Source organism: Psittacula echo (genome assembly GCF_963264785.1).
Source record: "Psittacula echo genome assembly, chromosome: 18".
Taxonomy (NCBI): Eukaryota; Metazoa; Chordata; class Aves; order Psittaciformes; family Psittacidae; genus Psittacula; species Psittacula echo.
The window spans coordinates 53,537-77,154 of NC_137754.1; the positions used below are offsets into that span (position 1 = coordinate 53,537).

Sequence of the window (23,618 nt, forward strand, 5' to 3'; positions counted from 1 at the left end):
ATTGACAACCAACAGAGCCCCGCCCATCAGCACGAAAGCGTATGCGCAATTAGAATGCAAATATTATAACTACTTCATAGAAAAGCTATGAATATGCATGAGTATGCCAAATATGTAGCCATTGTCAGCAAGTGACAGCGTGCTCACCTTTGTGAAACTATTAAGGTGTGCACCCCATGCTGCAATAAAGACTGCTGCTTTCTGAAGCCAACATCAATGTCTCAGGAAGCTCTTGCCTGCTAGAAGTACGGCACAAGGCTACAGCCCCAGCTGCAGTCTTAGGGACCGTAAGCCCATGTATCTGCATTTGGCAAAAACGACTGCTGAGAGATGACAGTCTTACCAGATAGGGTTACAAATCACCTCCCTCCCTGAAAAGGAAAAAAGCCTAATTCTTTGCACTCCAGTGGCGACGAAGTCGGACTCCGGGTCAGGTTTTGATTTCCATGTGGTTTAATAAGTTAACAGGTTCAGCCATTACACAGCAACAGAAGTCTTCTTCAACATTTACAAAGGTGCAAGAACTTCATTCATTAAGTCCGAATTAAGTAATTTTATTTTCATCTCTTAAATAGCTACGTTTCCTTTTTTTTTTCCCCTCCTCTAAATGATCCAGGGTTAAAATAATCCACCCAGAGAGAAGGCATCAAAGTACAAAAGAGCACATACAAATTGAGAGTGTATATTTGGTCCAGTACCTGTACGCACGAGAAAAGGTGGTGCGAAGCTGTCATGCCTGTAGAAGGAGCTGGAATACCACACGTACACAAAGGTCTTTTCCAGAAGTTTGAACCACCAGGACTGTTACTCTACCATGACGCACACTGTGCCCTACAATAGGGGGAGGGAGGGCTGAACAACGCTAAAGACGCCAGAACATGCAATCACCAGCCACCCAACATTCAAGCATCTCACCAGCTATCCAAAAATGACATATCTATTTAGCAGGCAATGAACTGAGAGAGGCCATCACAGGAAGGAATCAGCAACGCTAGAGACAAACAAGTGGAACGAAAACATTTGTAAACATACATTTTGCCCCCTTCCCAGTTCTAGTCTAGAAACAGAGTGTGCCTGTGGCCCTCACATCTGCTTTTATTATTACATATACTTTATTATATAAGCTTTCATTATGCTCCTCCCATCCCCAAAACTGTTTTCTGACTAGCTCTCTACTCAAGTAAACTCCTATTGCTCTCCCCTACATTAGCCAATCTGCCTATAAGCCTGTCCTCAGCTACACAAACACACAAGGGTGCTTGCAGGGGCAGAAGTTGGACTTGTTTGCTCAAGGCTGCCTCCAAAGGTGTCCATGTAAGAAATACTTTGTGGGTACCACAAAAGCCAGCTAAGGCCACTTTCCCTATCTACCAATCAGTGCCATCATTTCGCAGCATGACAGGTATGGGCACTCACAGAGCACACTAATTACAAGAGCGTGCAAACACGTGCACACGTATAATCCCTCTGCCTTCGAGCACCCTCTCCAATTACCAGGCATCAGTCAGGCACACATCACGCTAAAGCCTATGGCACCCCAAACTGCTGAAGTTTTGCAGTTTCCTCTATTTCTTCCCACGCCTATTTTCTCTCACCAAAAAGAGGATACCCCTCGCAGGCTGACACCAAGGGCTTTTTTCCCCATGTGGAAGCTCTTAACAAGGCTTACCGAAACATGGTGAGAGGATGTATCTGGAGCAAAATAAACTTATAAGCATACTTACAGCCAGCAGCGCAATGCAGTATTTGGAACGCAGGCCCCTATAAGCAGGTTGAACTCCTTCAGAAGCCTCCCCACGTTCAAGCCTGCCACTCTGTCGGCTCTTCTTCCCTTACATATTTGGTTGAGGACCAATTTCACAAGGTGCAGATATAAAGCCTACCCTGAGACAGCAACCTGGCAACTACAGATGGTTCTAAAACGTTTGATGGCAGCCTGCGCCGCACACTGGGGTTGCTCCGTGGTCCCAAGCATTATGAAACACAATGGCACCGAGGCAAAGACACGGGTATCCGGAAGAAGTTAAGCAGGGAAAAGCAGATTTCAAATAGCATTTCTTCTTGTCCTAAACCCAAGCAGAGAATAAAAAGCCAAGAGCACTATGCGGAAAAACTCCCCGGGACCGTGTCTTAACAGTTTCTGAAGGCCAAAGAATTACGTGACCTTCCCTTTTCTTCCAAGAAGATTAGGATAGAAGAATGGTTTCTCACACTGATAATCATACCTGCCTCATGAGGCAGATTCATTACCCGTTCTTGGCTTTGGAAATCAGGAAGGAATCACCAACGCTAGAGACAAACAAGTGGAATGAAAACATTTGTAAACATACATTTTGCCATTTGGAAAGCCAAGAGACTCACCTGTGCTCGCATAACCAGGATTAGCAAAACCAACTGCCTACTACTCGAGGGACAAACAAGACTGCAAGTGTGAGAAAGGAAGCCATGTACAGACACAAAGAGAAAGGATCGACACGTTACTCAGGAGTGTATCTGAACTGAAAAGCTCCCGGTGCATGTGGCTGAGCCACTCCCCCTACCCCTTTGTCCCTCAAAACAGCAGTTTACTCAAATACCCTCAAAAATATTCCGTGCTTCCCAATAACATTTAGAAGAAGATAAAAGGTTACAGTATTAGTATTAGTCCTACACTGTTCAACTTTGAGAAGCAACAAAATGGCAGAAAGTTCATCTCTGCTAGGAAACACAAGCAGGTGTGGGAATTAACATCTGGGGACGTGCGCTGTCAGCACTTGACAATATCCCTTTCCTTCGCAACTATCTAACCCAACAGAAACTTTCACAGCAATTTAGAGGTCATGATAAAAAGTAGCACCAAAAAATTCACGGGAGGATACGCACCGACTGTTACATGTCCCGTGCACCATTCATTCCACAGACCGCAGCGAAGGAAGATTCCCAGATGAGTGTTCTGCCAGGGCAATGCTCAAAATCAAAACCAGTACCTCCACCACGATACATCAGCAGGCATTGCCTGGAGCCGACAAACCGGAAACAAATTCAGGAAAGCCCAAGGATAGTAACAGGTAGCAACTGCCTGTTTAACATGGCTAGAAAGGCATCTTTGGTCCCCAAGGCCAGTGAAGAACTCTATCAGTTTCACTCCTAGCTTTCCTATCGTCTCCTTCCCTCAAGAGAGAACAAAACATTCCAGTTGAAATCTAGGTATGCATTTGTCAGACAAGAACCTTGATTGCCTTTCCTACCTCCGGTCTACAGCAACAAGGACAAGGCTCACTAGGCCTTGTGGCTCTCCTTGAGTACACAAGCCACAGACTCATGCTTTGGAAGCACAGCAGGGAGCCTTGGGCATTCACCTCTGGCTGCTCCGCACCAAGACAGCTTGAGCTGCTCTTGCTGTTTAAAGAACAGAACACAGGACTATTCAATAAAACCCACAGAACATCCTGCAATAAACCCACAACTGAAGAGCTGCTGGCTCATCTGGAAGCTCTCTTCTATTCAAGCCAGCATTTCTAATGCGAGGTTCACAGCCATGCCACTAGAGAAGTGGTGCTGTCTGGGCTCAACCAGCACTTTTGATTCAAAGCAATACCTTGACATGCATTAAGAAAGAAAAAATGAAAACCCAAACCAGAGAGCCAAGTACCATTAGCAACAGAGACAGATCGGTAGCAGGCATAGTGTGAGAGAGAAGAACACCCAAAAAGGAACCAAACCCCAAGGTGCCGGGAACAGGGGCGTGCCTGCAAAGGACAGTGCCATGTGCAATGCCACACTGACCTGGCAAAGGAAGGCTACGTCAAACTGGCTGCCAGATGGCTAGAGGAGAGCTGCATATTGCCAACTTCCACCAGCACCACAGCAGGAACCACGAGCTCGCATCAAGGAAATCCACATTCAGTGAGAAACAGTGAGCACTCTGACATCAGCAGCGCATGGAGCTGCAAACAAAGCCACGGTACCATGCGGATGAGGGCAGAAACAAAGGACAAAACACATGGAAGAGCATGGGGATGAGCAGAAAGACTCCTGGACCAAAACAAACAGATGGAGAAGAGGTTCCTGGTCAGCCAGCTGGGCTGGTCTGATTTCTCACACGTGCTCAACCTCATGGGGAGTCGGCAGGAAAGAAGAATCCCTCCCACTGGCAAGCACCAGTAGTTTCAATGCAAGCCCCAACTGACTCTGCCCCCCACCCCCAACCTTCAGACACTTTCAAGAGATGCTCAAAAATATGTCTGTCAATCCTTTCTCAGCAGCATACTGAACACATTTCAGTCTCTGGAAATGGCCATATGAGTAAGCCAGAATGTGTCCTTCCACAGAATGAGATGTGGTTTTATGCACCCTGTCAGGAGAACAACTGCTCTTTCAATTGCTCACATCCTGCACAAGACAAGGTGACAGATCCCACCTGGGAGGTACTGTAACAGCAGAGCAGAGCTAGTGAACCCAGTCAGGCCTAGACAACTGCTCTTTAGGGAGGTTTTTCTCCTCTTTGCCCTACCTCCTTAACTCTACAACTCACAGGAGAGCAGGAGCTTTCATTCAAACCAGGCACGCTGTCAGGACACAAGGGTTTCTCCAAGAGTGTCATTACTCTAGCTGAACAAGTACTCGGGATATTCACAACGGGCGCACGTCAGGAGACCAGGAAACCATTTGTCTAGAAGGTCAGTCTCCTTCTGCACAAGGAGTTGATTTTCTCCTGTGTGCTTCTCCCTCCGCAAATACCCATCACAGAAACACCTGCTGTTTGAATGCGGTGGACTGGGTTTGCTCAAAAAAAGGAAATACCAGATGCAGTCAAGAAAGGCTCCTTCTACTACAAGAAACTTTTTCATCAGTGAAAACATATAAACTCTTGCCTTTCTCTGCCACATGGCTTTAGACTTCACACTGCCCTTTCCCTAGGGTCGCCACATTCCTCACCCCCATCCCCAGTGTGGTACCAGTCATTGGCAAGAACCGCAAGCGCACAAGAGGCCAGGCAGCCCACAAGTCCGGAAGGCAGCCCTGCCCAGCAACACCCCCAACCGCCCCAAGGGGAAGAGTTATGCTCATACAATGGCCAGTGCACGTGGGCATCACAGCCTATTTCCCATCTGACGACGCAGATGAGGAAGGAAGGCTGCGTCATAGGGTGGCAGTGCTGACAGCACCAACCAGACATTCTTTCAAGGGCCCAGGCTTCTACAAAAACTCGCCTGGTGGTTAAACTTCCTTCTTAGAGGCTCCTTCCTTCATCTGCATAGTGCAGAGTGCAGGCATCCCTCAGCACTGTTGGAAACAGAGCTGTTCCAAGAGCCAAGAACTGCAGCTCGTCCCCTCACAACTCGCAGCCTGAGAACACTCCACAACGTGCCTCGGTCAGATTACAGGCTCTGCACCACACAGAAGCAACGAGAGCATTTAGATGGCCAGCGACTGCATCATTCTCTCCCACTAGAACTGAACGAGGCTACATCCCACGCTTCTCAGCAATGTAGCTAACCCAGCAGTTTCTCCATCTTTAATTCTGAGCACTGCCACTCAAGAGCCTCCCCATTGCCCCCTTCCTTCCAGGATGCACCCAGCAACACCAGACGGCTACGCATGCAGAGTCACTTCCACAGCTCCTGGGATTTCCACCAGGATTAGCATAACACCTGGATTTTCTGGGAGAGTGCAGTGGGATATGACAGTCAGAAAGGGCTAAGGAGAGGCAGATGAGCAGCCTAAGCCCTGGTTTCACCACCTCTGTTCCCCAAATGGCATAAAGCACCATGGGCGTCTTCCCTTGCCAAGGCTGAAAGGAACCGGACCACAGGTCACAGATACCATAGAGTGGGAAGACAAGACTAGAAAAGGATCTTTGCGCAATCTTTACAGCTTCTCCCTCCTTCAGTTCTCACCTGCCGTCACGCTGTCGCTAACTTTGGGTTTGGATTTAGACTTAAAGGAGAAGCGCTTGATGAGGCGATGGGAGAAGCTGCCGGCTTTCTTCCCGGGAGTGGAGTCGGTGGCAATGTTGGACAAGTCATCATGCGACTGGCTTAGGCCCGCCTCCTTCTGCTTACTCTTCCTCCGGAAGATGAGCTTGGTTCCACTTCGAAGAAAGCTAACTGTAAAGATGGAAAGGAAGGAATTGAAAATCATGACAGTATCCTGCCCTCATGTGTCTCAGAGGCAATAACTCACCCAGCTGCTCTCTGATGTGCAGCACAGATGTCTTCCACCCCGAGCAACGGAAGCTCATAGCAGCTCAGCAAATCCCAGCCCCGGCCGCACAGCAAAAATCTACACTCGGGACAGACTGCAATACCAACAAGTGGCTTCACTAAGCACACCATCACACGTCCCCTCTGCATAACCTTCCTTTTACACAACAATGTCCTTCCTGCAGCAGAAGCGTGCAGAACTGTAATAGAAAGCTAAGACTCATACAAAGGGAAAACGTGAGAAAATCTGCATGCAGAGACACCATGAGAAATGTGCAGCAGGGAAAAGGCCTCTTGAACCAGCTTGTCTCAAGGAGACCTGGATTAGCCAGTGATCAAGCCATGAGAGCGATTGCTCAAAGTTTCACGAGATGCCTGAACTTGGAGAAAAATGACAGCAATAGCTCTGGATGACTCACATGGGCAGGATGGGATGGAGATGCCAATCGCCATCAGCCCCAAACAGGTGCCAGGTGTAAAAACACATATTCAAAACCTGCATGCCATGCAAAGCTGCAACAGTATTTCCTACAGAGGGGGCTTGCCTTCTGTTTTCCTTCCTTCCCCGCCTGCCACATCTCTCAAGAATCAGGGCCACATGCCTTTCTAACCACTGATAGGCAAACAAAGGGTTGGTCACCACAGTTCGAACTGTACCTGGTTGTACCATGGTACACCCTCCTAAAATCTGTCCCACTCTCATATTCTCAGCAATCGAGATTTTGGCTGGCGCTTATTTACGTAAGTTTGCAGTTAAGTGCAGCTACAAGCTGTGACAAATCCAAGGTGCACCATACACCTAATTGACACAAGCCTGGGAAGTCTGGAACAGCAGCTTGGTCAGAATAGGAGGCCCACTTCGTTGTTTGAAAACAGAGAGTTCATGTGGACATCCTATGGTACAACAGGTCAGAAGCATGAGTTAACAGAGAAAGAGGGAGGGAGTCAAGGCCTGTACAATCCACACTGTCGGCCAGCCTCCATTTCCATGCTAAAGGCAGCTGAATTCAGAGAAGGAATCATTTACGGAGGTGTGCCCAATCTGTAGTCCTGGAGGCTAGGGAGAGAAAAGAGGTTCTCAGAAACATGCAAACCACGCAGGGGGCAGAGAGCACAGAACCCAGGCAGAAAGCACAGAAACCGAAAAGGCCACAGCAATTGGACACCTGCAAACAGAGGAGTCTGGAATAGCTCCTGCAAGAAGCATGTGAGAAAGGCTTTTCCAGGCTCTGGCAGAAGCCGCTCTTTGCCGTGCTGAAAGCTGCTTGCAGCCCCCCTGCTCTGTGGGTGGGGAACTCAGACAGCACTTGGTCCTCAAGTCTAATGTTAGCTACCATCTACTGGTTCATCCTTACCTTTGTGATCTTTCAAGCTTCTGGTCTCAAGTGCTCCCGTGGAACCAGTTTCAGACTCAACATCTTCCACCGATGGCCTCTCAGAGATATCCGACTGTGTTGTCTCATCCAGCTCCTGACCGGCTCTTTGTCTAGACGGCGAAGATTCTGGCAGCTGTGATGATTCAGTAGAATCATGCAGCCACTCGCCTGTGCCCTCTGCCACAGAATCCCTGTATGCTGTGGCCTCCAGGGATGCAGCATAACCCAGAGAAAGTGCCATTTCATCTTGAGCAATAGGTACCTGGAGGGGGATTAGAGGGTGAGACAGACAGGAAGACAGAGTTTAAAAGAATCATACTCATCTCCCATTTTCCATTCACACCTACATATGGACGCCCAGGATCTGATCATCAGTGCTAGATGGCACTGATGAGCAACTGTCACTTTTTTGCTAAAACATACTGGAACGGGGCAGATTCCAAAGCATTCTGCAGCACCTCCCTCACTCCCTCAGGCAAGTCCAAGGACTCCATGAGGTTCCCAACCAGCTATGGCAGCAGCCTCTCTTTCCATGGCTGCCCTTTGTGAACTCCCACCAGCAGCTGCCCTGCAGACTGGCAAGGTACCTTTGACGCTCACTGGGAAGCAGTGACAAGCTGCAAGGAAGCAGCGAAAGGGTTCTGCCAAGCAAGTCTTCTGTGCCAGAACCTTCCCACACTGGTTCCTATGGGATCGGGTGGTTTCAATGCACCCATCCCTAGAAAAGAGTTCACAGATTGGAAATGGGAGCTCCGCAACTATCAGAGACCTTGGAAACTCCTGAGATGATCAGCGTGCTACGTTTCGTTGGGGTCTTCTTGGCAGGCTTGTTATTTGTCTCAGTCAGCTGCCTGATCGCCGTCTCAGCCACCGGATCCAAGCCGTTGGGCATATAGCTATCCCCTGAGCACAAGAAAGATACCAACACTTGGTGTAGTGACCTTTGGCACCAGCAAGAGGTCTCTTGCTTACCATGATGCTCATTATAGGCAACACCGTGTGCACAAAGGGAGAGAACAGAATTTACTACACGCTTGCCCAAATAAACCAAAGGAATGAAGCACCATATAGCTCTTGGCTCTTTCAGGCACCTGCAAAGTTCGATTTGCCACCAGACATGTCATTAAAATATCCTTCCCTCTTGACAAAGACCTCCAAAGACTCCCAAGAGTTTGGGCAGCCTTGGCCATGAACCATCAAAAAGGCTGCAGCTCTCTGTCCCAGAGACAATTAGAGTCCTGAGTACAGGATGAGCACAGCTCTTTGGGTCCAGATAGCCTAGAACATTCTCATCAAGAAAGGAAATGCCTGGAGTCACAGACCAGATAGCCACAGTGCCTTCTACCTGCTCCCACCCACCACCACTCCTCTGCCCCCATCTTCCCTCAGGCACTCAGACATCCTCTGCCACAGCAAACACGAGCTCTGTGCCCGACATTCAGACAGCAGACAACCTCCATGAAAGGCTAAGGAATATAGTTGCTCCAATAAAAGCCTCAGTTTTCCAAGCACTTACGGCTACTGCTGGGCAAGGGGCTGCAAGGGCAACCACTTTCCAAAAGCACAGTTGTCTTCTTTTCAGTCACTTCCACTTTGGAAGGCGACCTCGATGGTGAATCTTCATGGTGAAAGAGAGGCAGACACAGAGACACCAGTAAGAGGAGACGAAGTTTAGGCAACTTCTCTACTATGTCGTGGCCCCCTACACCCCAAAAACCCCTCAAACGCGCGTGCTGAGAGTCTGCAGAGGCTGGCTCTGTGAGGCTTCGCGATAACAAAGCAGTAGAAAGCCTACTGGGAAAAGACACAAAGTAGCCCAGTTGCAAGACCCCATTCATGCCATTTTCTGGCCCTGCCTCATGGAATACGCAGCACCACATTCAGCAGGATATCAGACCGCAAGCAGCAACAACCAGTAGCAGGCAAGGTCAATGTGCTTCCAGTTCTGCATTCAGCACGTAAATAGAGGAAGAGTGGCAAAGCACTCTGCCCGCCTTAATGCAGAGGTTACGCAATGGTATCTGTGTTAGAGTCAGGAGCTCCCACTGCCAAAAGGCATCAGAAAGGCTTGTCCTTCTCTCACCTCCCCCCAAACACAAGGCTGCATCAATCTCCTTCCTTGGGGCTTGGCATGAGCCTCCAGCCAGCCACAGGATGTTAAGGAGCTTGCACCCCCATACCAGCAACATGTACAAGACGCCCATCACATGGCAGCCTCACCCATTTTGCAGTCTGCCTTGGGCCGGGACTGAATTGTGGTGACAGTGGTCACGATGGTGCCGTCAGGCATGATGGTCCGGTCCATCTCCACCTTCTTGGTGGGGGTGATGCTAGTTCGCAGAGATGTAGCATGCTGAGTGTTCAAAGATGCAGGAGACTCCTGGAATAGCAGCTACAAAGAGTAAAGCACAGCTCAGAGAGGTTCTCCTCTTCCCAGTTGGAAAGACAGGTGTATGGGCGACAAAAGCTACTGCTCCAGGCACCAAGGAGCCATCCCCCCTACCAAGTTGTTTGAGCAGACAGAGGCTTGGGGAGCAAGGGCCCGGTGACACCCCTCTGCAACATAAAGGTCTGACAGTCCCCTGAGGTGAGCCCAGGCCCAGTTACGTCCATCTCTGGCTAGAGACTCGCGTCGCAAACACTGTTACAGGCTCACCTCCAATGTAATGGTAGCTTCGGCCGCCAGTGACCACCCAGCTCCCGGGGCTAGTGAGCAGACCTGTCTACCGGAAGGTTGTTTGCCCGAAGAATCAAGCAAAAGCGTGGTATGTGCCAGCAGCACACCTGCAGGAAGGAACAGGAAAACAGAACGCATCACGTGAGCTCAGCATCCAAGACACCTTCTGCTTTTTGGGAAGCAGCCATGTGGGCCAACAAAGCCAAGCCCCCCTGCCCTATGGCTCCCAAGTTCAAGGTGGGGAAGAGGCAGGCAGTGCTCCTCCGCCTCCTCTTTACCGATCCAGAAACTGACTCCCTGAAAGAGGTGGATGTTGCGCAGCCTCCATCAAAAATAAGTACTGAAGTTAGTCCCTGACTGAATGCAAATGAACAGTTACGAGCCTTGTGCGAACTTATTCCAACACACTGGGGCAAATCCCCACATCCCTCTCCCCACTTCTGACTGGGGACGGGCAGGCCACGGGAATCTCCTGGGTACCAGAAAGGTCAGAGTTAAGAGTGTTTCACTTGGAAGAACAGACTCCAAAGTTATTTTACACAGTGAGAGGCTCCCATACAGTCAGACATGAAAAATCCCTTGCGGAGTTCATTGCAATCGTACCAACACCAAACCACCACAGGTTCAAAGCACACGAAGTCCCTCAGGCACATTTGTCTCCCCATCTTACAACCTGTCCTACAGCTTCCAGTACTCACTTCCCCCTCTGTCGCTGTTCCCCAGCACCTGTAGCTTCAGCTCTCTACTTCTGTGTCCCAACTCCCTGTTGGAACAAAAAAAGACAGGCTCATATTAGGCAATCTGCAAAAGAGCCAAGCAGCAAGCAACCCCATTCCATATCTTCCCTCCCTCAAATCTCATGGGCCTTGTCACCTTTTCCAAAGCTTCAGTATGCATATGCTACTTTGGAGGACAAGACAAATTTGCTGCCCCTGCTGCCCCTGGCAGCAAACTACACAGAAGAGGAGAACTCCCGTTTGTATCACCTGCAGGGCTGTGTTAGGCTGCCAGGTGAAGCTGAGAGAGCAATTCGTCTGGAAGGCCGAGATCTACACTCCAGGCCTTCTGCACCTGCTGCGCCCGCAAGCCGACCACGATCACCACTTCTGACCACACAGTTAAAACAGAGTCCAAGGGAGCGGAAAATAGATATGCAAGCTGAGGCCATTCACTGGAATTGTTAGCCCAGCACACAGGCAGCACAAACTCATGTCGCCCCACGGCGCAGACTTCACCTTTTGTGCAGTCTGCATCAATTACCATCACGCAGTAATGACACCCAGAAATCGTGCTGGTCCACCTCTGCTGTGCCAGCTGTGAGGAGGGTGCAACACTTACAGAAAGAGCTCCTCATTCCACTCCATTTCTGCCACAGCGCTGGCACTGCCAGCTGTCACCGGCCTCGTCCACTTCTGCTGCGGGGGGCTGTCTAGTTCTGCCACACAGCGTATCTCCTCAAGTCCTGCAACAGAGGGATGGAGCACATGCATGGGCTCAGCATGAGGCGGTGGCTTGGTGGTGGTATGCCCTCTTTTCCATTTTTTTCTATTCAAACCCACCCAAAACATCCACTCACTCCAGTTTCACCACCTTTGCGCTTGCCCCTGCAGATCAGCTAAGTTTTCATGCTTACCTTCTTTCCCCTGGCAGCCCAAGTTCAGCACTCGAAGATTCCGGAGCAACAGCTTAGAACCTGGAGGGGCTACTCTGGACAGTGACTCTCGAGTCAACTTATCACTGGTAACCTGAGAAATGACAAGAGTGAGACCCACGCCTTTATCGTTCACTTGCCAGCCAACAGCAGCAAGACACACGACTTGGCAGTTCATCCCTGCATCTGCCAAGTTGCTCCTCGCACCAACTGTCAGGGAATATCCGCAGAGCCATCAAGAGATGCTGCAGGTTCCCCAAGACATTGACCTCCTTTGGGCCCCTGTGTTATTTCAGATGGTGAATTTCAGGCAGACAAGAAGAGACAGCCAAGCACAAGCTCACTGGCAGCCTACGGAAGATGACACGCCATGGACCATTCCACACCCACAAAGGCTGCTGCAGACAGAACCTCAGCGTTCAGAGGAATGGAGAGACTACCAAAAGAGACGTGTCTCAGGCAGTTCAGCTCCACCTCAATAAAATTGACACTCAGTGCTCAGAAAAGAAGGTACAAACAGAGCCGCCCTTTGGAGTGGTTTCAAATCAACTCTCCTCCCCATGCCACAGTGCCCCAACTCCTACTACAGCGCAGGCCGGGTTGAGGCTGTCACCCAGAAGCAAGTCTCGACCTCCGGATTCCTGCCTGAGCTTCAGCCCTCAGAAGCACCCCAGGGCACAGAGCTTGAGGCGTAAGAGTGACAGGAGGAGAGCGCCTTACTGCACCAGCTCCAGCAGCGCAGGCCTTCAGATTCACCATCATTGCTGGCTGTGTGCTGATGATGGTATCCTCAATCAGATCCTTTATGGTGGACAGGTCTGCTCTCCCTTCATTCTTCTCTCCACAAATCAAGAGGAAACAAAGAAAAATCATAATAAGGCAGACATGTTTTCTTTTTATACAGCTCCAGCTGCCTCTCACACCTCTAAGACACTACACGGTCTTTCTCCCAGCAACAGCATCCCAGGTACTCCTGCCATATCCTGTACTTCTTCTCCCCACTATTTAAAGCTTCTGTGTAAGAGCTGCAGGCAAATGTAAGTTATCTAAATGAGACAGACTAATCCTCTACATCTGTAGTCTACCCATTGCAAATTTTGACAATACAGCTTTTAAAGTTTGCCACATCCTCACCACCTCATGAGATGGTACTAGCGCACTTTTGGAAGAAGAGCTCGATTCCTCCATGTACTCAGGAAAAAGCAACAAGGGTGTCAATAAAACAAACAAATGAACCGATCTATTTGGATCACAGAAGCACAAGCACTCCTGCATTCAGCTTATTAAGCCTCTAACACCTGTGGGTTCCATTCTGCATGCTAACCTCTCAAAAAAAACCCAAATAAACAAAACAAGCAAACAAAAAGCCCAAACCACCACTCCTCTCCCCCACCCCAAAAAAAAAAAAAAAAAAAAAAAAACCAAAAAAACAACAGCTCATTTTGCAGCTCAACATATGACAACAGCAGATGGACCTAGGCAGACAGAAAGCCTCTTTTGCTACGCTTACTTCCATTCAGCTGCTACACCAAACTCGGACAACAGGAATCGGTACCGCTTCAGCCCCTCTTGAGGAGAGCTGTTTTGACAGAGCTGAGCTAGTACAGAATCTAGGGCAAAAGAATCCCCTCCCTTGCCCTGAAGGGCCACGAGAGCAAGTTGCCAACCTCTCCTCCTTTCCCCTCTGCCACAGCCTTCCTTCTGTCTCAGCGCTGTTCCTGCCTTTCTCAGTTTCCCTCTACTCAAGCCCGCCTCTCCCAGTGTTTGCCGCTCACCTCACAAAGTCGAAGTCTCGGAAGAACAGAAAGGTTCATGTCCGGTCTGTCCTTGAACGTCCACGACACCAAGAGACCTTCATTCTGAATCTCCTCCAAGTGGATCTCCACCTGGCCCAGAACAAATACCCACAGTAAAGAAAAGGTTCTGCTTGCCCTGCTTCAAATTCAGCGACTGAAAGGCCCCTGCGCCAGTGCAACAGTAAGAGACAGAACGTAAGAATACAAGCAGTCCCAGGCCTATGGGAAGAAGCAGCTGCAGCAGAAGCTCCGTACCAAGATCTGGCTTCCTCGCTGCTTTTGGATGCCCAGGCACCAAAATCAATGCCAAATCTAAAACCTCTTTGGATTTTGTTATGGCTATGTTACACAGCCAACATCCGCAGAACAAGACACAGAAAACGGAACTTGGCACTTAGATCGGGATTATCTACCACCGTGCCAAATATGAGGGCAGCAACGCCACTTCTTCCAGCATCATGAGGCCTTTCTTCCCAGTATACTGCATCCTTCCTCAGTCTGTGTAGGGGCAGGTGAAGGAACAAGGTCACAGGCTAACTTTTTGCAACCATTACCTGAGCCTGCAACACAGCCAAAGTGACATGATAGGTGTCCACAGAAACAGCAACTGGGGACTGCTGAGTAACAGACACAGGGAATTTCACAGCTTCAGCTGACAGATGGCAACACAGCACCTAGAGAGAAAAGGAAAGAACAGTTTATACCGCTGGTGAGAGGCTATCACAACACAACAGCAAAATCTCTAAAAGTGATAGGCAAGGTTCACCCACCGTGGCAGGAAAGAAACACGAGGCTTGCTCCCAGACCCTGCGGAACTTGCCGTTAGAGACTATGCATGTGATGCAGTCAAGATATACTGGTGACAAGACTTCTCCTTCTCCACTGCAGGATCCTGATATTTGGGCTCAGCATACATATGCGCTAGCTCTACTCATGTATCTCCCCTAGGGCTCCCACAGAGTCGGTTGGCATATCACCGAACTCAACAACGAATCTTGTCCGAAACCTCTCCCATTCCACAGTCCCCATCACGGCAGCCTCCCTACAACACACCATCAATTGACAGAAAAAACCCACAGAGAACAATTCAGAACGGCAAAGCCTCACCATGCTGCAGTCCGACTGTCTCTTGCATGTCACATGACTTATATTTGCGGCTGGTGGTAGCTGAGAACCCTCTTCAAACGTGATCTGCACTGAACTCTACGAAAAGACAACTACATTAGTTCTGCATTAATTTCAGACAAGCAAGCTCAAATGAGAATGCAAAATTGTTGCAGTCAACTCTAAGTCAAGTGCATTAACTCTTCTTCACTGCAGAAGCTTTCCCGTTTCTTCTCTCTCCCTGCTCTGTGCTAATCCTGCCCCAAGTTAAAAACAAACAAGCAAACAAACACCCAAACTAATCTTTTAAAGTTCATCAAGCTGAAAGAAGCCACACAGAAACAAGAAAACCACAGAAGAGAATAGACAAGCGAGAAGGAAGCGACTGAGCATCATTCCTCCAGGACTAACTAGGACTCCAGAAAGCTAGCCTCCCTCTATTATCCTTTCATAGCAAACCATGAGACTTTTACCCCAGTTTTGGCATTTTCTTTTCCCTCTCTTGGGACTACACACAAGGGAGAGTCAGCAAAGAGTTCCTTAGCAGAATGCATCATGCAGGAACTCGGTACCGAAGCACTGGCTAAAGAACAAAACACTAACTTTCAGCTGTTTTGTCACCTCACAAAGAGATACCTCGAAAACAACTGCATTATATAGGATAGTTGTGAGTTCAGGGCAAATGTTGCAATGCAGTAACCTTTTGTATAGATCACAAGGCTTAGATAGAATCACAGAATGGTTAAGAGATGGAAGGGACCTTAAAGCTCATCTAGTTCCAATCCCCTGCCACAAGCAGGGACACCTTCCACTAGACCAGGTTACTCAAAGCCCCATCCAACCTGGCAGAACTTCAAGAACACTACGCTTGACCTACGCAATTAAGACCTGGTCTGTCTTGTGCAGTTACTTTCAAGTAAAACTGCTTAATAAGCCTTATTAATCATTCTGCTCTCCAGATGCCAGACACCACCATCTACTTTAAGTACCAAAACTGAAGCACCCCAGACTTGCTGACAAAGTAAAGCCCTCCTTCAGCCAAATCACAGAGGACACTCCTTCAGGTTCTGCAGCCTTTATTCTAATAGCTGTACTGCAGGGGTGCAACTTACCTGCCTTGTAATTGGAAAAGACTTCTTCAAAAAAAAGCCACATGTACAGTTCAGGTAATACATAACTAAACCAAGCACTTCTTCCAAGGCTCCTTCCCCAAAGATCCAATTTCTTCATCTCACACTATCAAGTTATTATCAAGTACAACAGACTTTGGACCATTGCTTTTGTGGGCAAAAGCCTCTGCCCCACAGGCAACACAAGCTACCATGCAACTCTTTCCACGTGGAATCAGCGTGGAAAATTCTTCTTTACAGACTGCAAAACTATAGATCAACATAGCGGCAACGCTATGAGATTAAAGAGAATAAACACCACAAAATTCGGAAGAGGCTGCTGTGGAAACCTCAAAGCGGCCACAGCAGCCGGCTTCAACAGAGCCGACCCGGCCTCGGGCCTCGAAGCCGCTGCCCAGCGCCTCCTCTCCGTGTTTCGACAACGCTGCTCGAGAACAGGCGCTGGCTCCCTCCGGCCAAGCCCCCACAGCCACAGACAGCGACCGGCCGGGAAGGCTTCCCCAGCAGCCTGAGAACAAAGGGCCGCCGCCCCCGCCCCCGGGACAGCTCCCCCCGCCCTGCGTCGCCGCCCGCCCCCGCCCGTCCGGGCCCCGGCCGTACCCCGTGCCGGCGCGCCTGGCTGTTGAGAGCTCGCACCCAGGCCCGCTGCCACTGCTCCCGCAAGGATCGGAGAGTGAGCAGCGCGGCGAGCAGCGCCCGGGCCCCAGCCTCCTCCGTCACGGCCCCGCGCTGCCGCGGCTCCCGCAGGGCCGCAGACCGCCAGTACTGAAGCAGCCAGGCCGCGACGGTGAGCAGCGAGGCGGCGAAGAGCAGCACCAGCGCGGCCCAGCCCGGATCCGGCCCCATGGCACAGCGCGCAGCGACTCACGGCGGGCCGGCTGGCACGGGCACGGCCGCGGCGCTCCGCCGCCGGCCCAGCCGCTGCCACCTCCCGCCGGAGAGAGGGGGAAGGAGGCGAGGCTGCGTCGTCGCCCTCCTCCCGGCTCCGCGGCGCACGTGGGCTCGGCACAGCCAGCGCCGCAGCAGCCTGGCCCCAGCAGAGACCCGGGCCCTCGCTTGCACAACCGCGGGGCCGACCTGCCCCCCCTCCCCGCCGCCGGTCGCCTTCTTCCGGCGCGGCGCCCCCCCGCGGCCCGGGCCCGAGCGCAGCTTGCCGCCTCTCCGCTCCCGCATAGCGGTCACGGCCCGCGGCAGCACCGGCCGGCGGCTGGCGACGCCTTGCTGCGGACGCGCGGGATCTCTGCCCAGCACCACTCCCGCGTCGCCGCGATTTCCTCCCTACCAGTAACACCGCGACCTCCACGTTAAAGTGTACAAATCGTGCTCGCAGCGGGGCCAGAGCGGCCTCACTCCTTCAGCAGAGCTCTGAGCGTCACAGTCCACTCGCACCGGGCGCGGAAAAGCCTCTCGCTGCTGCCGCCGCTTCCCCGCGCCGCTCAACGACTCCTACCACACGCACACCTCGCGGAAAGGGTCCCGCGAGGGTCTCAGCGCTGTTAACAACCGTCAATCCAGAGGCTCCCGTTAGACATTTTATTGGCTTTTAAATACTTGAGGGAAAGCGTGGGGTAAAGGAGCAGGCGGCTGCTCCGCCCCTCGCTCTCTTGCATCTCGCCAGCGCTAGACGCGGGACTTCCTCACCCCCGCAGAGCCCCGGCTCCCCCCGCGCTGCCCGGGCGCAGCAGCCCGCCGGCGCCGCTTCCCAGTCCCGGGAGCAACTCGAGCCCGGCCGCCGGGGGTAGGAAATGACGTACTGAGGGCGGCCACGGTGGTAGACCGTCGACGGGCTGACCGATCCAAGAAGGCTCGAGCGCCGCCCCGGCGTGTCCGAGAGAAATCCGCGCCTCCCGGCGGTTCGTGCCAAAAACGGCGCTGCAATCTCGAAGATTGGCCAGAGGGAGTCCGCGCATCCGGTGCCTCAGCTCTAGCGTCCGGCTGGAAACACGCGGCGGAGGGAGTGGCGGGCGGCGTTCCGCGCCCGGCCGGGGTCTGTGCCCTTGGCTGGGGCAGCGCCCGCCGTGGTCATGGCGGCCTGGCCCGCTGTGCCGCTCCTCATCAACCTCGGCGGGTCTCTACTGGGCTTCGTGGCCACGCTGACACTGGTCCCGGCCTTCAAGGACCGCTTCCTCGCCGCGCGGCTCTACGGCGAAGACCTCAACAAGGCCTCGCGGCGGCCAGTGTGAGTAGCGCTGCCCCACCGAACCGTGCGCCGCAGGGCCGCACAGGCCCCGGAACCGGGACCAGCTGGGCCGACTGCGCGCCTTGCCTTCCTTTCAGCCCTGAAGCACAGGGAGTGATCAGCGGGGCCGTGTTCCTGATCATCCTCTTCTGCTTCATCCCCGTGCCCTTCCTGCGGTGCTTCATGGAGGAGCAGTGTGCAGCCTTTCCTCACGACGAGGTGAGGCTCGCCCGGTGTCAGGAGTGCGGCGGACACAGGCGGGAGTGGCCACCAGTAATAGGGGTGCTGTTCTCTGTCCCGCAGTTTGTGGAGCTCATCGGTTCACTCCTCGCCATCTGTTGCATGATTTTCCTGGGCTTTGCAGATGATGTTCTGAACCTGCGCTGGCGCCACAAGCTCCTTCTTCCGACCATGGCTTCCCTTCCGCTGCTCATGGTTTACTTCACCAACTTTGGGAACACGACCATTGTGGTGCCTAAGCCCTTCCGTGTGCTACTGGGCATGCACTTGGACCTGGGTAAGTTGTTACGAATCACTGGAAACCATCATACAAGCGGTGAGCAATCTGTGGAAGGGGTCACCTGAGGCACTCTGTGCTGCAGAGGGAATGCACAAAGGATTTGCTTAAGTAAGGAGTGAGAGAGCACAAGTAAATATTTTTGGCGCCTACAACTATACTGGCAATGAGAGGGTACCCACTAAATATTAGGGTGGAAACTACATCGAGAAACCCAGCATGCACTCAACCACACACAGGTAGGCACCACTCATTTTTCCAGGGTTCTGGCAATACAGTCCAGAACCAGGTACGTACAGCAGTCAGCTGCCAACGCCAGGATGACAAAAAACCAGAAACAGTGCTATGGTCTGCCACTGCATTGCATCCATTCTCTGCGGCCCTCACGTCATATATACATGTACACATGACAGCTAAGTCATGGGGTAGAGAACGATTTGTCAGTAAGTTACCACTTACTGACAAACTCACCGACAGCACCAGGTAATGGGTTGTTGTGCAAAGCAAGAGGTTTGGTGAATTGGACCAGGTCTGCTTTGCCTATGAATATTAAAGCACTCTACTTGCTCTGACCTGCAGGTATCCTCTACTATGTGTACATGGGCATGCTAGCAGTGTTCTGCACCAACGCCATCAACATTCTCGCTGGAATTAATGGAATAGAAGCGGGGCAGTCGCTGGTGATAGCTGCTTCCATTATTGTGTTCAACATCATAGAGTTAAATGGTAAAGTAGATAGCGTACGTGTTTTGGAGTACAAAAAGCAAAAGGAGGTAGAATCCTAGATTTTGATATCTGGTACTAGTAAAAACCAACCAGTCCTGTCTTATCACAAACATTTTTTTCTTTTTCTATAGGGGATTACCGAGATGATCACATTTTTTCTCTCTACTTCATGATTCCCTTTTTTTTTACCACGCTGGGGCTGTTTTACCACAACTGGTAAGAGGATGGACATTAAGAGTTTCTTTGGAAGCATCCTTTCCCTCTACATTCTCCCTTTTCAAACAAACCAACCCATTTACCAGTGTGCAGTTGGAATGCTGGGGCATAGATGGGTCCCTTGCCAGAACCAACGGTGCAAAGCATCGATGTGCTGGTAGCTTTTCTTTTTATTAGCACAATTCCAGTCATACCGGCTCACCAAAATGTACGTGAGGATATGCTCCCTTCTCTGTCTCATTAGCCATTCTTTCATATCATATTCTCTGCAAATCAGGTTGTGGGTCCCAGCCCTGCAGTCCTTGGCATAGATAGCTGCAGTGGTTGTTTTTACCATGTAGATTTGCTGCAGTTCCCTCTCTAGCCAGCCACTTGGGAATATGTTCTGTGGTTATAAAGTCATTTGCATGGCAACAGCGATGATGACGGACCTTTGCTTTTCTGCTCTGTGGGTTGCAGGTACCCGTCTCAAGTGTTTGTTGGGGACACCTTCTGCTACTTTGCCGGCATGACCTTTGCTGTGGTGGGGATCTTGGGGCACTTCAGCAAAACAATGCTGCTTTTTTTCATCCCACAAGTGCTCAACTTCCTCTACTCATTGCCTCAACTCTTCCACGTCATTCCTTGTCCCCGTCACCGGCTGCCAAGGTAACGTGCCCAAGCGACCTGTAAGAGTACCACAGATTGTGCCTTTTATTATGAACAGCAGCTGAGAAAGGTGGTGGTAGTGGCGCTTTGAAAAAGCCAACAAAGCCATTTTATAGCTAAAAAAGCCATTTTATAGCTAAAAGTTAGCCAGCTCCCTCTGCCAGCCTCGGTCAGGTCACACAGTAGAGGTTTCTCAAAGAAGTTATCTTTTCTGACCGCAGCAGCCCTCCCAAACCTCAGTTACAGAATTGATTTTTAACAATGTTAGAATATAATTAGTCTCAGCGACAAGATCAAGAGAGACTGACACAGGTCGCTTTTAATACTGTTGTGGTAGTATTTGCTAAGGTTCCATAATAGCAAGCATTCTGTGGCACTGTGCTGCATCAGCAGTTGTCTCTGCAGATGTTAGATGCTTTAGTTTTAAAACTATGCAGCTCTATGCCTATAGCAGGGGTGCAGTGGGGAGGAATCTCCTTGCTCTGCCCAGTCTGAGGGACTCTGTATCAGCATGTTGCTATGTGTTTGGGATTAGTCCTGCTTTTTCCACCACTGGGTTTCTCTCTCAGCTACTCAGCTGGGGATCTCTCTCTCCTCGCTCTACCCAGACTAAAATTGTAATGTTTCTTTTAGGCTGAATCCTAGCACAGGGAAGTTGGAGATGAGCTACTCCAAATTCAAAACTAAGAGCCTCTCTGCCATGGGAACAACCATTCTGAAGGTAAAGTTCAGAAAACATTCAAAAGTCAGGCCCATTTTGAGGCAGTGATCAAAAGCGAGAGGAACAGGATGGGAGGGAACACAGAACTTCTAGGTTTGCTAGTTATTTCCTGGCTCAAATCCAGAAGAAAATACTCTACTTGGTCCGTCACCATCCCTCATGGGCACTCGATTGTGTTAATAATCTTTCAGAATCATCACACATAGCAGTGTCCCAGAACCATCATAAGCCTGTTACCTGCCTTTTTAGTAAGAGTGCAAGCTCTTTGGGGATTGTATAGGAAAAGGGATCTCGAGCAAAACTGGCCAGCGAGCACCAAACATACCTGGTAAAATAACGTGTAATATTTCTTTCTCCAGGCCATCAAGATCTTGCATATAGTAGATGTGAGGAGTGGAGCAGATGAAGATGACGAATATACCGAGTGCAATAATATGACCCTTATTAACTTCGTTATAAAGCTGATTGGACCCACCCACGAGCGAAATCTCACTCTCCTGTTGCTGCTCATTCAGGTCAGACCAATCTTTCCTCCAGTAAAAAGATGTACTCTGCAATAGAAACAGATCCAAATGAGTTTCAAGCTTTTCAAGGAGAAAAGGGGAAGTAAAGTATCATGCTTTTCATACAAGATGCAGTTGAGTTATGGAACTTGAGGAGAATCAGGAGGTTTATGCTGCTCAAGGAGGAAACAGATTCCTCCCCCTGCCTCTACCTGTCACCCCTCCATGTTCATTGAGAGGTAATAAATACAAATCACAAGGTTAGCTTGAGAAGGTTCCCAAGGCATGAATCACTGGATGCTACAAAAACATTAGCACAGCAGAGTGCTTTGTCACTGTGACCAGATCCAGCCTTTTCCCACATTCCTGTTTGTCAGCCAGACCAAATAATGCAGTCCTGGAGTTATCTCCGGCTGATGGACTTGGTAAGCATGGCACACAGCTCAGTGGTACCCAAAATCTGGGCGGGGTGCAGAAGTGTTTGGAAGCACTTTAGAGCATGAGGATAAGTTGCCTCACAGATAACTGCCACTACCTCTGGTCAGCATGTGAACTCTCATGCATATAACAGAAGAAACGCTACTTGTGGAAAGGGCTGCGTTGCCTAGGTGCCCACAGTAAAACTCCTTTTTTCATCCTCAAATCAGAGATTGTTCTTAGGAAAGAGACACTTACTTTGCCAAATTCCCATTCAGGAGGGAGGATTTCCAGCAAACAAACCTGGAGACCAAACAGGGCTTAGGCAGACTATATCAGGGATGAGAAAGGATATAAAGTACCTACCACTTGAGCTGGAGGCCAGCCACAGCAGAAAAGTCTTTGCAGCACTTTCTTGTAAGGATGCTGAATTGGAGCTTTGACAGGGCGCATTTTCCATCACAAACTATAGAGCTTACATTATAATGTGTGCTCCTTAATGAGGAAGAAGTTGTTCACAACCGTTCCTCTAGTCCACTTGTTCTCATGATGTTACTGTGTGCAGGCACGCGTGGAGATCCCCCGCAGATGGCTATGATTCTCAGAGAAAGAGCTGAGGACTTGGCTACACTTTCACCCTTCGCTGGTTCTATACTCAAAAAAATTTAGCCTAAATGTTGTTACTTAGTGAAACAAGGCACGAAGTATAGCAAATCCAAGGGGAATGGAGGAACTGCCAGCATGTACCTTATTTAATGCTACCATGTTTCTGTTCTCTGGCTGATTTTTACCTAGGTCCTGGGCAGCACGATTGCATTCTCAATCCGGTACCAACTAGTGCGTTTGTTTTATGATGTCTGACTGGGCTGCCGGGAACAGAGGAAAAGCTTGTACCTGCCAGTCAGTTTTCTCCAGTTGCTGACCAAATGATGCAACTCATCTTACTCTGGCCCTCCAAGAACCTCACGACACTTGCCAACGTGCAACTACTCTGCAGGGGCCACTCTTGAACCATAATAGTCTTTCTTTTTTTATTGTGCCCAGAAGGCTTTTGTCAGATTCTACTGACAGAAAAGATTCCCTGCTACTTGGACATCCTTGTTACTGGGAATGCCTTTAGGGGAGAAGTAAATGACCCAAACATGGGAAAGATGAAATCTCTATACATCTAACAAGCACGTTAGGGTTCCCCTAGAGAGAAAATGAGAGCTTCAATTTCTGCGAGACTCTGTACAGCAGAACAAGTAAGCCAGAATCCTCTCCTGGCTTCACCAATCCTGTCTTTGGTCCATGGACACAGAGTGAGATGTTATAAACTATACCCAGAGCTCGGAGCGCTCCGGAAATAAACCAGCTTGTGGTACCCTTTCCTCTTCAGTAATTTGCCTCAAGAACATTGTCACACAGCAAAGCTAGGTTACACAAGACATCTCTATGGCTTTAAACCCTGGTAGGGGGCTGATTCCAGTAGACCCCCTCCTCTTTCCCAGCTAGGGGGATCTTCCCACCAAAGGGCTTTTATTTCTGAACATCTTTACCATCTGCTTTCCTTCGCAGATTAGGACGCATCCAAAATGGGATAGCAAAGTAAGGATCGCTGTGTCCATGCATGGCAGAGGACACTGGTAAATGCTCTTAACATTGAGGTAAGGCCCCACAGGCTGTGATTGCCTTTTCCTCCAACACAAATCGTTACTCATACAGCAGTAGGTGGCACCATGGTTCACCACAGCACTGCTGCCCACCCGAAAGGAGAGCACAAAGGAGAGCCC

The 23,618-nt window shown here is 50.2% G+C and overlaps 2 protein-coding genes across 5 annotated transcripts; one reads left to right on the forward strand and one right to left on the reverse strand.

Moving 5' to 3' along the window:
- Positions 1-552: 552 nt before the first annotated feature.
- C2CD2L (C2CD2 like) lies at positions 553-17,285 on the reverse strand. Of its 3 annotated transcripts, XR_013958206.1 has the most exons (16): positions 16,520-17,010; positions 14,793-14,888; positions 14,240-14,359; positions 13,665-13,775; positions 12,610-12,723; positions 11,872-11,983; positions 11,577-11,700; positions 10,937-11,001; positions 10,218-10,345; positions 9,782-9,953; positions 9,078-9,179; positions 8,331-8,464; positions 7,541-7,823; positions 5,880-6,089; positions 2,863-2,995; positions 553-2,289 (listed from the first exon to the last, which is right to left on the reverse strand). XR_013958206.1 is itself a non-coding variant. In XM_080631749.1 (15 exons), exons 2-15 carry the CDS (start codon positions 14,793-14,795, stop codon positions 2,982-2,984), a joined length of 1,692 nt encoding a protein of 563 aa, XP_080487875.1. In that variant the 5' UTR covers positions 14,796-14,888; positions 17,202-17,285; the 3' UTR covers positions 553-2,981. The 3 variants fall into 3 exon arrangements, 2 of the variants coding, with proteins under 2 accessions (XP_080487875.1, XP_080487874.1); XM_080631749.1 differs by lacking the exon at positions 16,520-17,010 and adding an exon at positions 17,202-17,285 and having other exon boundaries at positions 553-2,995; XM_080631748.1 differs by having other exon boundaries at positions 553-2,995.
- Positions 17,286-17,410: 125 nt separating this feature from the next.
- Positions 17,411-22,769, forward strand: DPAGT1 (dolichyl-phosphate N-acetylglucosaminephosphotransferase 1). 2 transcript variants are annotated; one of them, XM_080631755.1, is made up of 9 exons: positions 17,411-18,098; positions 18,197-18,317; positions 18,402-18,615; positions 19,195-19,341; positions 19,473-19,557; positions 20,017-20,205; positions 20,839-20,926; positions 21,286-21,441; positions 22,642-22,769. In XM_080631755.1, exons 1-9 carry the CDS (start codon positions 17,944-17,946, stop codon positions 22,705-22,707), a joined length of 1,221 nt encoding a protein of 406 aa, XP_080487881.1. In that variant the 5' UTR covers positions 17,411-17,943; the 3' UTR covers positions 22,708-22,769. The 2 variants fall into 2 exon arrangements, with proteins under 2 accessions (XP_080487881.1, XP_080487880.1); XM_080631754.1 differs by having other exon boundaries at positions 17,421-18,098; positions 18,197-18,615.
- Positions 22,770-23,618: the final 849 nt, after the last annotated feature.